This window comes from Somniosus microcephalus, chromosome 22 (genome assembly GCF_052327205.1).
Source record: "Somniosus microcephalus isolate GS21.2 chromosome 22, FLI_Smic_1.0, whole genome shotgun sequence".
In the NCBI taxonomy this organism is placed as follows: Eukaryota; Metazoa; Chordata; class Chondrichthyes; order Squaliformes; family Somniosidae; genus Somniosus; species Somniosus microcephalus.
Window position 1 is genome coordinate 61396918 of NC_141008.1, and position 15206 is coordinate 61412123.

At 44.1% G+C, this 15206-nt stretch overlaps 1 protein-coding gene across 3 annotated transcripts in view; it reads right to left on the reverse strand.

Annotated features, from left to right (window-relative positions):
• Positions 1-15206, reverse strand: part of LOC147102448 (vascular endothelial zinc finger 1-like) — a 47000-nt gene that overhangs the window by 16365 nt on the left and 15429 nt on the right. For all 3 annotated transcript variants that reach the window (XM_085964910.1, XM_085964911.1, XM_085964908.1), the window contains exons 2-4: positions 8830-9506; positions 7303-7366; positions 2793-2964 (exon numbers count right to left, since the gene is read on the reverse strand). In XM_085964910.1, coding sequence (XP_085821036.1) covers positions 2793-2964; positions 7303-7366; positions 8830-9506 — 913 coding nt within the window. The remainder of the gene's footprint in view (positions 1-2792; positions 2965-7302; positions 7367-8829; positions 9507-15206) is intronic.

The following is a 15206-nucleotide window of genomic DNA, read 5'->3' on the forward strand; positions in this document are numbered from 1 at the left end:
GGATTTCAGGTGATAAAAAAATACGCACAGACACCTTTACATCCACAACTATTGGGACATTTAAAAGTCTGATTTTTTTTTTAACCAATGACTTTGTTCAGATAAAATCATACATGTTAACACTTTTCATCATGACAAGACATTTCAAGATTACAGTAATGAACCTTGCTATATTGTATTACAATTTGAGATATAAAATTCTGTGCAACATTCCTTTAGACTCCTTATACAAATGCCTGCATCAATGACATTCTGATCTACTGTTACCAAAGATTTCCTTCAGTAAATTGCCCCCTCGCTGCATAAAAACGCACAATGCAACACTACAATCATTTTGATGCAAAATGGCACCTGTGTGAGTAACCTTATTAGAAAGGCATTTAAAATTTACAATACTTATGCATGCTACAACTGGACTCAGCGACCCAGGGCTAGGAAAAGAGGATGGGGCGGAGGGAAAAATGGCTAGGAATCCCATTCTTGATGGCTAGCTCGTGACCTCTTCTGCCAGTTGTCTGTGTATGGATGCCAGGTGAAGACAGAGTTGGGCTTGGGCATGATGCCCGGCATCACTGAATAGCCTGCCAAGGCACTCAAATTCTGAGCTCACAAGTGACGAACAACTACTTGGAAAATGTATCGGACGGCACCCATGGAATTGTACCCCAGTTAAGAGTCAATACCATCTGGTGAGTAAGGCAGAAACTTGAACACAAAAACTGTAAAATACAAATAGCTAATGAACAGCATTCTTGTTAACCTTGTAGGAGGTATTACAATATAGGGGGGGGAAAAATCCACTAACTGGGAACTCAGTGGATGCCACGGTATGAACTATGTGCAAGGGAATCTAAAAACAAATCAAATCAATGGGAGGTACTTAGTGGATTTAATACAAGTAAAAAAAAAGGTAATGGAGAAAATAATGAGACTCAAGGTTGACAAATCTCCAGGACCTGATGGTTTCCACCCTAGGGTATTAAAAGAAACAGGTGGGAAAATTGCAAATGCATTTATAATGATGTTCCAAAGCTCTCTAATCAGGAATTGTGCCCTTAAATTGGAAAATTGCTCCATTATTTAAGACTGGAGGGAGAAACCAGGAAACAACAGACCTGTCAGTTTAACGTCAGTTGTAGGGAAGTTACTGGAATGTATCAGGGACTGCGTATGTAAATAAGTATGAGCTAATCAGAGAGTCAACATGATGGGCATATGACTCCACAAGTGCCAGCAGCCCTTCAGTGGCTCATCCAAGTGCCCATTCGGCAAGCTTTAATGCAGACAAGTGAATATGGACAGGCTATTAAACTGCGATCGGTCCTTACTTGATGTCCGTACATGCACTTCACAGCACAGGGCACTGAATAGCAATCAAGAGCAAGAACCCTGGCTGATACATTTTCCCCCCTCTTTCCTAGGTTAAGGCACTTTAAGACCAATTGCAGTGCACCTACCAACACCCCACCGGAGATTAGTTAATTCAGTAATGAGCTGGGTTAACATTTAGGGCTTTCTTGATCTGTATGCCTCAGTATCATATCAGGCAGTGTGCTTACCCACAGCCATGATAGGAGCTGCAAACATATCCTATTGCCATGAGGGAGCAGCACTGGTAGAAGGATTCTGTGGACTGGGTTTTTATGCTCAATGAATTTGAGATTACAAAAGAAGCTCAAGCAGCAAGAATTTTTCTTTGTTGGGTGGTGGTGGGGGGAAGGGAAGAGACTTTCTTTTTTTTTAAAAACTCTTTTCTCCTCGCACAATGTTCAGCGCCACTGATCCTTCATAATATGGGAGAGGACATTTTAGTCTAGATTTCAACTCTCTGCAATCATCAAAAATTTTAATTTACAATCAGGTTGGCATGGAACACAATTTAAGCTAAGATAAGCCAGGCAATGTCAGAGTGTTTCTTCTCAAACATGGAAGTCAAAACTTGCAGGCTTTAATTGAGAAGCATCAACAGAACTCCAACCTGGAACCTTCATGTCAACAGCTATGCAATCCACCACCCACAACAGCAGGCTGGAATTTTGGGGGGGGGGGGGCTGGGCTGGGGAAGGAATTGGAGGAAGGGGACAATTTTTTTAAAAATACGTGTAACTTATTTCTAATTACACTGTATTTAATACATAAAAAGGCACTTGCCACCACAGCACCACTGTTGATCAAACTTCTTCCAACTGCTTTCCAATTTTACCAACACCTGCCTGGAGGATGACATGGAACTGGTGAATAATGAAACAGGCCAATACCTGACTATTGAGGTCAATAAGTGGCAATGTTAGAAGAACCAAGTTTGAAAAGTTGTGTGTTTTTCAATCTTGCCATTTCACATCTTCCTAAATTATACTTGCACGGCACAGTTTAAAATAACTCAATTGGCATGATCATTGACTAAAAGTTCCCTAGATCAATTAAAGTATGCTTAGTGGCACCCAGTTTGCTTAAAGAAAGACCTTCATTAAAAGCTGAAAATACAGGTGATGGTTTAGAGAAAAAAAATTATGGGCTAAAGTTAATCCCCGCTTACTCTGCTGGAGTTCAATAAGCTGCTTAAACCTAGAAAACTGATGTGAAGAAAGCTCTACTACAATACATTCACCATGAGGTACAGAAATCTTTTGCTCAACTCCACAAACAGGGAAAAAGTGACTTTAACACCAACTAGGAATTATTTCTGCGACATATTTTCACATCACATTTTTCCAGACTGAACTACGTTATGTACTAATCAGCCTTTTTCTGTATTTAAGGCTATCCAGGAATTCTGCAGAAATATACTCTACCTTTGTTACAGACGTTGCAGTTGTGATTTTGGTTGTGATTGTGCATTTTGATGTGGTTGGAGATGTAAGCTGCACTCAGCAGTTTACCACAGATGTGGCAAGACACCTTTCCCTCGTGGCGTATCATGTGTGAACGCAGGCGGTCTTTGGTGGCAAAAGCTGCATCACAAGTCTATAAGGACACAAGTCAGGCATTAACATTTTACGTTCTTACAAACTATTAGAACAGTCTTCCTTTCAAATTAAGCTACCGACTATTTAAAAAGGTCAGAATATTTAACAGTTTGACACCATTAAATAATTAAATTATTAAAATTATTTTCTAAAGCAATTCTTCTATATCTTAGAAACAAAATCTAACTCCAGAAATGTCAATATATTCCATAGATATTCTTTAGTATTTGGCCAATAGGACATAAAAAAAATGAACCTTCCATAACATATACAGGAAACTTTCTGGTATCCGGCACGGACGGGACCGACGTGGTGCCGGTTCAGCAACAATGCCGGATAACCGAACGCTATAGTAAAAGATACGGAGCTCAGAGCTCCGTATAAAGCAACAAACCCTGTTGCAGCTTCAAAACAATGGGCACAAGTTGCAAGCGTCTCTGTAGCTTAGCAACAGCTTCAGCTACACCGTTGCACAGCAACAAATGAAGTAAAAAAAAAGTTACCTGAACCGACTCCTGAATTTTGCCGGTGGATAGAGCGTTCCGATTATTTAGGGGCCGGTTAATCGAAAGTTTCCTGTACAAAAATATTTGATCCACATATTGTATAACAGATATGTAGAATATATTGGCCTTAAATTTGTGGTTGGAGGCTTCCCGTGGGGAAATGCCTCCGATCCACAAATAAAATGCCCGTGTACCTGGTGGTCCGGGAGGTACGGAGACTCACGGTCCTGGACTTCTCTGGGTACCCGCGGGTAGAGGCCCACGTATCCCAGGGGCGCAACCACCCTTGGGATCACATGGGCTGGTCCAACGAATGAAAGAAAAGGATCCCCATTCATGCTTATGGGGGTTTCATAAGTACGGAAACCCCGTAAGCATGAATGGGAATACCCCAAAAAATACATGTACACATCAAATAAATAAAAAAAATTACATTTAAATTGAATTAAAATGCCATTTAATTAAATATTTAAAACACAAATTTGATTTTTTGAAAAATAAATGTAAATGTTTTAAAGGGGCTAAAAATAACCGTACCTTAATGTACAGGATTTTTAATGTTGAAATGATTGAAAAAAAATAATTTTTATGTTCATTTAAACTCTTACGCTGGTAAAAGCAGGCGCAAGGCCTGCTTTTACCAGCGTAAGAGTTTAATTGAACATAAAAAAAAAAAATTTTCCCAATCATTTCAACATTAAAAAACCTGTACAGGCGCAAGAATTACACAGGCATTCCCTGGGCTTCTCCCAGGGATGTGTTGGATCTGTCAAGAAGATTCTTGAAAATCGCAAGTTCCAGGTTTTCACGCATGAGCTTCGCGCGCAAAAACCCGGAACCTGCGTGGCCCCTACGAGCGCGTACGCACCTCGTACACACCCGTTGGGAGCATCAAAATATGGGCTATTATACAGAGAACACACAGGTAGGCAACTAGAGCACCAATGCTCTGTGCTACAAACTGGCAGGACACAGTTCCATGCCTGCAATTCCCCATAAGGCGAGCTCCTGATCTCAGTCGCACTGTCGGGGAAAAACTGAGCAGATGCAAGACATTTTCCTGCAGAGAGAAGTGAAAATGAGGGCGAGCCACCATGGGCCACTCTCTGACAACCCCAATGGCTGGTTGGAGTGGCACTGGCAGAACCCTGGGAGCAGGGAGCCTGCTTGATTGGTTAGTTGGGAAATGGTACACAACATGAAATGAAAAAGGACATGAAGTCTCATGCATGTTTTTAAAAAATTGTATCTTATTAAAACCAAGCTGACACTTCACAACCATGAGGTTGTTAATATAAACTTCACCTGTATGAATAAAGTTGAAAATATCTGATACAGTATTAAGAAAAAATGACTGGGTTGTTAGGAGATATTTGATGATTTATTTATTTTCTCTTAAAAATGGCACCTGCCATTTTGGGTCTCTGCACTCTTTCAGAACTCAGCTGAAGACAGATATAAGACCGACAGTCAGCCAGTGCCACCTCAGTACGAACATAGGAACATAGCAACAGGAGTAAGCCATTCAGCCCCTCCAGCCTGTTCTGCCGTTCAATTATGTCATGGCTGATCTGTTTCGTAACTCCATTTGCCCGCCTTGGTTCCATAACCTTTAATACATTTATCTAACAAAAATCTAAATCTCAGCTTAGAAATTTTCAATTGACCTAGCCTCAACAGATTTTTGGGGGAAGTGTTTTCCAGATTTCCACTACTGTGTGTGAAGAAGCACTTTCCGATATCACTCCTGAACGGCATAGCTCTATTTATAAGGTTATGCCCCTTGTTCTGGATGCCCCCACTGATGAGTTATCATTTCCATTCCTGATGGCAATCAGGGAAACTTTAGTGCAGGAAACTCTCTTTTTACCAGCACCTAAATATCCGGAAATCTCTCTTAACCGGCAAAATTCAGGAGTAGGTTCAGGTAAGTTTTACTATATATTAGTGGCCGTGTAACCGAGGCTCCTGCACCCGTGGCCGTGTAACCGGGGCTCCTGCACCCGTGGCCGTGTAACCGGGGCTCCTGCACCCGTGGCCGTGTAACCGGGGCTCCTGCACCCGTGGCCGTGTAACCGGGGCTCCTGCACCCGTGGCCGTGTAACCGGGGCTCCTGCACCCGTGGCCGTGTAACCGGGGCTCCTGCACCCGTGGCCGTGTAACCGGGGCTCCTGCACCCGTGGCCGTGTAACCGGGGCTCCTGTACCCGTGGCCGTGTAAACGGGGCTCCTGCACCCGTGGCCGTGTAACCGGGGCTCCTGCACCCGTGGCCGTGTAACCGGGGCTCCTGGACCCGTGGCCGTGTAACCGGGGCTCCTGCACCCGTGGCCGTGTAACCGGGGCTCTCGTACCTTGGTAAGTATACCTCTCTGTAATCCGGACTTTTTGATCAACCGGCACCATGCCGGTCCAGTCGGTGCCGGATAAAAAAGGTTTCCTTGTACCAGTCAAGGACAAAGCCACCCAAAACAGAAACAATGCCCTTCAGCTCACTCACTGACGTTCCTAGAATGAATGCCAGCTCAGTGGCTCCCTGATCAGTGTGGAAACCTGAAAAAAAAGGTGCCGAATGGGGAGGAGAAATAAAATAGAAGTACAGGAAACTTTGTGATATCCGGCACCGACGGGACCGAGCTGTTGCCGTTCCCTCAAAACTGCCGGACACTCCAGCTCTAATGTTGAAGCATACGGAGGTTTTCATCTCCGTATCTGACAACAAACACTGTTGCTTAGCAACAACTTCTAAACAGTCGGCTGCAGCTGCAAGCGTCTCTAGCTGAAGCTGTTGCTATAGCTACAGACCTTGCAGTGCCTGACTGGGAAAAAAAAAAGCAACAAAAAGAAAAAAAACGGCTCCTGATTTTTGCCGGTGGCTCGAGCTTGCCAGACATTTAGCCTCCGGATAACACAAAGTTTCCTGTATATTCCAATAATGTCTAAAAAAAATGTTTTGATGTTACCAGGTAGTGTAGTACTTAACACTGTTCTTTCGCCCCTCTCCCATACACATATATACCTTTCTCCTTTGTGCAATACAGCCTGGACAATCACATTCACAGCTGCCCATTTTTCCTCCTCTCTATAATTCAACCCAACCTCTCAAAAAAAAAAATCTTAGGGCTTCAGAATCAGGGGAAAAAGTAATTCTCAAAATGTCCCTTGCCTACCAATTCAAAAAAAAATTCCAGCTACTCTATTTTTCTCTCTTTAAAGCTCGGAAGATTGCTTGACCAAGGCTATCATCTTTGTGGCAATTCCAAGGGACACTTTGTTTAGTCTCAGTTTATAGCAACTTCCCCACACTACACAAAGCTGTTATCAGAGAAATTTGGAGTAACATAGCTCACAAACCCAATTTAAAGATGGGCAGCTTTGTTTAATTTTTCCTCAAACGGGAAGTACAGTACATTAATTAGACACCAGAAAGCAAAGTGAGCAACGGTGATTCCGAGTGAACAATTGGAAGACCCAAATTGATAGTCGCATCTCAACTTGAATTTGGACTTGGGGGGTAGTTTGCCAGTCTCCCCAAGGAGGGGGGAACTGGGGGGCGAAGTGGGAGCCGTGAACCTTTCCTGCACCCCTCAAATGCACTGGCAGGTCACCCAAGGAGCTGCCCTGGTAGCACTTGGCAATGGACCACTCCACCCTCTTCTACTGGAGATAGCAAAGACGTGCAGGAAGAAAATTACAAAAAAGTAGTTTTACTTAAAAGGAGAACAGTTCTGGAACTTTGAACAACCTTTTGAAATTGACAATCTTTGAACATTTCTTTATCCATTCGGACAATACCCCTTAACTGGCTTTAAAACAGAAAAATAGAAAGTTACTTGGCATTTGAAGGGTCGCTCTGTAGAATGAACATGTTTGACATGACAGCTCAGATGATCGGGCCTGGAGAAGAAAGAAAGGCCATGGGTTAGATTGAAACAGAATGAATGTTTTCATTTTAAAATCAATAACCAAAAGCTCCCCTTGATGGCTTCATAAGCACATCCAGGACAATACTGATCCACACAACCCAGGAAGCTCCAAATCGTCAGCCTGTGCTGTGAGCCGATTTCGGCCAGGACAGCAGTAGGAGTTGCTATAATTGGCTTCAGTGCCTCTAGACCAGGGAGGAAAGTCAGTCTTCAGCTTCGGATCATTGTCCAGAAACAATTCAGATAAAAGCCAGTTTAGACACAGTTAGAAATGAAAAGGTTAAACTAACCCAAAGATGTCCAATCGTGTGTCTTTGTGGGCCACGTATCATGGAGCCTTGGCGACCATATTAAGTTTACATTCATTTTCCTATTCATTTACATATACTTCAACTTACTGATATTAATGGATATTTATTACAAGCTACGCCTTCAAAACTCCCCTCTTGAATTTGGCAGGCTCATAAAATTCAAATAGTAAAAGCCAGTGTGCAAGAAACATAGGTGCAAACAGAACTGAGCTGCCTGGACTCGGGGTCGGATTGCCAGGGCCCAAAGACTGCATGTAACGCTAGAGCTTTAGCTTTGACACCCGTGAACTAAGCAATTCTTTTGCAGCCAGAGGTACAAACGTTCTTCTAGGGAAGAGAAGAGTACCAGTAACCAGCTGGGACATGGCCTGTGTACAACAACAAAAAATGCACACACACAGAACAAGCCCGAGGCAACAACTCTCAAGTCACAATCAAGAGTCAAGTATAGCTGGAATGGAATAAAACAGTGGGATTAAATGATGGTAGTAGGACTACAATCTGACTGTGCTCACAGTAAATGCACAGGCACGGTTGCTGCTTTCAAGTGAAGGTACAACGATATCACATGACAAGCACGGCAATGAAAGCAAATATTGCTATTTGATATATAATAGGATTAGATATTTTCCTATAATTGACTGAATATGCACTTGTCACAGTGACAAGCAATTAGGATTTCATCCAGAATATTTTTGCTTATCCTAATAGGTATGAAGGTGAGCTAAAAGTTTAGATTTAGCAACAAATTCCTATTATGTTGCTGGCAGTCGATTACGTTATCAAACTTCCAAAGTCTACAGCCAAAACATTTTCTACATCTTGCTTGCAATACCAATTTTTTTTTTTTAATATAAACATGAGCAGTGAAAAGCTACTAAGAACACATCTTAATTTTCCCAATGAACACATCCAAGTTTGCGCAATTTCCCCAAATCGATTTGGCTTACATCACATATGCATGCTAGAATGTTGTCAGCAACATAACAGAACAAATCCCTCAAAAAATATACAAATTTAATGCTCGTACTTTTCCTCATCCCACATGTAATGACCCCACCTACCTCTCTCCTCTTTGCTACTTGCCCTTACCCACCACCTCCCAAACCCAGTTATAATTTACCTGGAGAATCCCTTTCCGCAAAGGCTGCAGATGTAGGGTTTGTTGATGCCCCCTTCGTGGGACCGCACGTGATAACTCATGCGGTCCTTCCTCTTGAAACGCTGCTGGCAAACTGGACACTCGAATGGCTTTTCATCAGAGTGAGAAAGTTTGTGCCGGTTGAGGTGGTAAACGTCACGGAAAGCTTTCCCGCACAGTTCGCAGCCGTGATTCTTCTTCACTCGTCGGTTTGCGTTCTTGCTGGCCGTGACTGCCGAGGCGCTGCTGGTGACGGTCGAGGTGGAAGCAGCGGTCGACGTCAGCATCCCGGCAACGGTCGACACCAGCGTTGCCGTGCCACCAACGCCAGGCGCCGATGACATCAGCGAAACCATGGTCGGCACTTTCCTTGGCCGTGAAACCAACTTGATTCCTGTGTGGCATGACTCGTGTCGCCGGAGGTGATAACTGTCTCTGAATGCCTTGCTGCAGTAACTGCAAATCACGGGTGTTCGGGTTTTCTCCTTCTTCTCTACTACCACTGGAGGTTTCGGCGTTTCTTTGGGATCGGGGGTTTTCTGAACCGTGGGCAGCGTTGTCACGGGCGCTTGCTCACGTGGCTCGCTTGCTGAATGCAGTATTGGCAGGAGGCTATTCTGCACATGCTGCTGGTGTTGCTGCTGAGACACATCGGTTGCCTACAAAACAGAAGACGCGAGAATCAGCCAAACACCGTTACACTTCACTATAGACCCTTCCTGTGAACTTAACCCTCCTTCCTCATCTTGTGAACTTGACTCTCATGTTCAAGGCCTCTCACGTTAGCTCCAGTTACACAGACTTTAAGTTTTCCTCACCTGTATATTCAACAACCATAAGAAAGGTTACATTAAAAATAGCTGGATGGGTTTGTGCAATCTAAATTTGTAACCATTGGAATACTATGACAGTGAAATATTACTACTTTGGTCACACGCAGACATATTAGGGAAAGAATGGACTTGTATTTCTACAACACCTCTCTCATCCTCAGGATGTGTCGAAGCATGGCGTAAGCAATGAAGTACTTTTGAAGTGCAGTCACAGTTTTGTAGGGAATCACAGCAGCCAATTTGCCCACAGCAAGTTCCATTAAACATTAAAACAGCTGAATAACAAGGTAATCTGTTTCGGTGTTGGTTGAGGAATGAATGTTGGCCAGGATACCAGCTTTTCATCTTCACAAAATCTTTTACATCTACCTGAATAGACAGATGGGGTCGCAGTTTAATATCTCATCTGAATGAAAGTTATGACTTGGGATTCGCAATACAGAATAGCAATTTTATTTGCAACTTCAGTAGCTTAAAAATCTTCTTGTCTAATTGGCTGGCAAAGCAGCTTGTTCCATTTTAGGAGCATTTTCATAATTTTTGCATTGCAAAAGTTAACAGTACTCTCACATTTCCAGTAGCATGACTTAAACGCCATTCAAATCCAATCTGCTTTAGTTGTAACAAGTTAAAGTTAAAGTTTTAATATTTCTCACCTATTTATACTGCCATTCAGCTTTAGATAAAGCATCCTAGTAATAATCACGGAGTACAGGTAGACTATCCTTTATCCGAACTTCCGAAAACCTCTGAAAACCTAAAGTTTTTTCGTTCAGCGTAAGTCGTGTGCACAACATGACCCGAGTGGCGCAAAACATGACAGGAGTGGTCCTCCGGGGCCCAGAACAAGAATTCCTGCAGATTGTCGACACGCCGGCCTTCGCTCGCGATGTTAAGTGTGACTGAGGGAGCTCTGCCTTTCCCTGTGAGCAGGGCAGAGGGTCACAGAGTTCCCTCCTGGGTAGGGGATTGCAGGCCGAGCCGGGCAGTGTGAAGGAGGTACCGGGAGAGTGAACCCAACAATACAGCGGCCCGTCCGATATGCTGCCATTCTATCCAAACTTCCGGATAGACCAGCACTAATGTTGTCAGATACGAAGGTTTTCATCTCCGTATCTGACACTGTTGCTCAGCAACAGCTTGTAAACACTCGGCCCTGTGGCTTGGAAGCGTCTCTGAAGCTGTTGCTAAGCTACAGAGACGCTTTCCAGAGCCTGCCGTATCTGACAACAAACACTGTTGCTCAGCAACAGCTTGTAAACACTCGGCCCAGTAGCTTGGAAGCGTCTCTGAAGCTGTTGCTAAGCTACAGAGACGCTTTCCAGAGCCTGCCTGTGAAAAGAATGCTAGGAGTTTCTCAGTCTGAAATAATACCTTCTGAAATCCGAAAATTTCCGAAAACCGAAACACAGCTGGTCCCAAGGTTTTCGGATAAGGGATAGTCAACCTGTATAAGCTTTTGGACAAGAGGCTGCAAGCAACAGTGCCCCAACATATCTTTAAAATAATTTCTGAGGATGTGGGCAATGCTGGCAACGCCACATGTACTGTCCATCCCTAACTGCTCTCGGGAGTCTTCTCCTTGAACCATTGCAGTCCTTGTGGTGATGGTGCTCCACATTGGTGGTTAGGTAAGAAACTCCAGAATACTGGCCCAACAACAATGAAGGAGCAACATGTGTCCAAGTCAGGATGATGTTCCCATGACATTACTGCTCTTCTCCCTCTCAGTGATAGACATCAGAGGGGAGGGAGGTACTGTTGGCGTTAACCTTGGCGAGTTGCTGCAGTGCACCCTCTAGATTACACATACAGCAGCCACAGTATGGTGGTGATGGAGTGGGTGGATATTGAGTACCAATCACACAAACTGCTGTATGGTGTCAAGCATCTTGAGTGTAGCTGATGCTTCACTCATCCTGGTGATTGGCGAGTATTCCATCACACTCCTGCCTGCAGCATTGTAGATGGTGGAAAGGCTTTCAGGGGTCAGGGAGTGAGAATCAGCCTCTGCCCTGTTTTTGTAGCCAGTGTTATTAAGCTGATCCAGTTAAGCTTTTGGTCAAAAGTGACCTCCAAGTTGTCGATAGTGGGGAATTTGATGATAGTGGTGCCATTGAAGATCGAGAGAAGACCATGCACACATCCAGGAGAACTCCTGTAATGAGATCCTGGGGCGGCAATGACCGTCTTCCAGAGAACCACATTATCTTCATTTGTGTCAGGTATGACTCCAGCCACTGAGGGTTTTGCTTTGATTCCCCATTGACTTCAGCTTTGCTAGGACTCTTTGGTTCCATACATGGTTGAATGCTACCTCGATGTTGAAGGCAGTTGTTCTCACCTCTTCTCTGGCATTCAGCTCTTGCGTCCATATCTGGACCAAGACTGTGAGGATGTCTGGAACTGAATGGTATTCACGGAACCCGAACTGAGCATTGGTGAGGACGTTCTTGGTGAGTAGATGTTGCTTGATCACGCTATCAATGACTCCTTTCATCACCTTACTGATGGAGGAGAGGTCATTGGGCAGGTTATATTTAACCTGTTTTTGTGGATAGGACATACCTTGGTAATCTTTCACATTGCTGGGTGGATGCCAGTGTTATTGTTGTACTGGAACAGCTTGGCTAGGGAAGCGACTAGCTCTGGTGCACAGGTCTTCAGCACCACAGCCTGGTTGTCGAGTCCATAGTCTTTGCTGTGTTCAGTATACTCAGCCACTTATTGTCATGTGGAGTGAGCCAAATAGGCTGGATTGTAGCACGTATGGTGGTGGGGACCCAGAGAGGAGGCCAAGTACAATCATCCACTCGGCCCTTTCAGCTGATGGCACGAACAAACACTTCAGCCTTGTTCCTTATGCTCATGTGCTACACTCCACCATGGTTGAAGATGGTGATGTTACCTGGTTGTCCACCACCATTCTCAATTGCCAGCGTTTATGCTCCACTCGAGCCTCCTCCTGTCTTTCCTCATCTAAATCTATCAGTGTAACCCTCGATTCCCTGCTCCCTCATATGCTTGTCCAGCCTCCCCTTAAATGTATCTATACTATTCGCTTCAACCACTCCCTGTGGCAGCAAGTTCCACATTCTCACCACTCTCTGGGTATAGAAGTTTCTTCTGAATTCCCTATTGGATTTCTTGGTGACTATCTTATATTGATGGCCTCTAGTTTTGCTCTTCCCCACAAGTGGAAACATTCTCTCTGTATCCACTCTATCAAAACCTTTCATAATTTTAAAGACCTCCATTAGGTCACCCCCCAGCCTTCTTTTTTCCCCAAAAAGAGAGACCCAGCCTGTTCAATCCTTTCCTGATGTTTACCCTCACATTTCTGGTATCATCCTTGTAAATCTTCTCTGCACCCTCTCCAGTCCCTTTATATCCTTTTCATAATATACCAACCAGAACTGCACACAGTACTCCAAGTGTGGTCTAACCAAGGTTCGATACAGGTTTAGCATAACTTCCCAATTCTATCCCTCTCGAAATAAACCCGTGTGCTTGGCTTGCTTTTTTTATGGCCTTGCTAACCTGTGGCGCAACTTTTAGTAATTTGTGTATTTGTACTCCAAGATCCCTTTGCTCCTCTACCCCACCCAGACTTGCACCCTCCAAGTGATAGGCGACCTCCCTATTCTTACCAAAATGTAATACCTCACATTTATCTGTGTTGAACTTCATTTGCCAATTATTTGCCCATTCTGCAAGTTTATTAATGTCCTGCTGTAATTTGTTGCAGTCCTCCTCAGTACTGATTATTCCCCACAATTTGATTATCATCTGCAATTTTAGAAATTGTGTTTTTGATTCCAAAGTCTAAATCATTAATGTAAATTGTGAACGGCAGTGGGCCCAGCATTGATCCTTATGGAACACCGCTACCCACCTTCTGCCACTGTGAATAGCTACCCTTTACCCCATCTCTCTGCTTTCTGTCTTGAGGCTGCTAGATCTGTTCTTAGTCTGCCCCACAATAGAGGATGTCCTCACAGTGCCGAGGACTATGCAGTGGTCACTTCTACCAATCCTGTTGTGGACAGATGGGTCTGCAATGGTAGGAATAAAGCAAGTGGTTCCTTCGCAGTGTTGGTTCCTTCACCAGCTGGCCCAGGTTCAGTCTGGCAGCTATGTTCTTCATGACACAGCCAGTGGTTGTACCACCAAGCCACTCTGTGTGGTGGACACTCAAGTCCCCCACCCAGAGTACATTCTCTGCCCTTGCTTCCCTCAGAGCTTCCAGCAAGTGATGTTCAACATGGAAGAGAACAGATTTGTCAGTTGAGTGGTGGTGGGAAGAAATCAGCAGGTGGTTTCCTTGACCTGAAACATGGAACTTCACGTGGTCCAAAGGCAATGCTGATGACGCCCAGCGTCACTCCTACCGTAATGTATACCACTGTAGGTCTGTCAGTGGATCTTTTTGCATTGGAGGGCAGGAAGTTGCTGTTTACTAGTATTGCTTACAGCACAAGATGCCGATGTTGGGAGTCGATGGCACTGCAGTAATGTAAACACTACCCATAACATAACCAAGAAAGATGTTAGCTGATGAATATGATTCTGTAAGTACAACTATGTCAGGATATTGCCCAGCATAGTTTACCATCCAAAAGGAGAGGAAAGCAAAAGATGATCAAGGTGGACTGTGGAAAACAGAGGGACTCACAGCATTAAAAATAGTGTGTCAATGCACGGACTACCTTACCTACAATGACTACTTTCGGCAGCAGAGTACAACATTAACCTTTTGAGCAGTTGAAGTAACCTACAATCTTTAATCTTTTCTAACAAAACACAGCCAGAATGAAAGAGTGGCAGTAGCAGCAATTAAAATCACCTCGGGGTAAAGGCAATTAAATAACATTTTCTTCATTAATAATTAAAAGAGACCGTGTTGCTGCAGGGTGCAAGTTCAGTTTCTAGCGGTGCAGTGTAGTCTGTTGCAACAATGCAAGATCTCTTTTTATTGAAAATACATAGAACTGATTTTATTGAATACATACTGTTTTTATTAAAAAAAAGGTGCTTGTCCAGTCTTTGTTGTGGTGCTGCAATTTTCTTCAGTACCTTTGGGCTGGTTGGGGGGGGGGGGGGGAATCCCAGTAGCCAGGGCTTTGACTCATTATTATCCACATGAGGGAGAGGGAGAGGGTGAGCTTTATAGCCAATGATGTACTTTTTGAAGTGTAGTCACTGTTGTAATGTAGGAAACTCGGCAGTCAGTTTGCACACAGCAAGCTCCCACAAACAGCAATGTGATAATGACCAGAGAATCTGTTTTAGTGATGTTTATTGAGGGATAAATATTGGCCAGGACACCGGGGAGAACTCCCCTGCTCTTCGAAATAGTGCCAGAGGATCTTTTACGTCCACCCGAGAACGCAGAGGGGACCTCGGTTTAACGTCTCATCTGAAAGACGGCACCGTAGCACTCCCTCAGCACTGCACTGGAGTGTCAGCCTAGCTTTTTGTGCTCAGGTCCCTGGAGTGGGGCTTGAACCCACAACCTTCTGACTC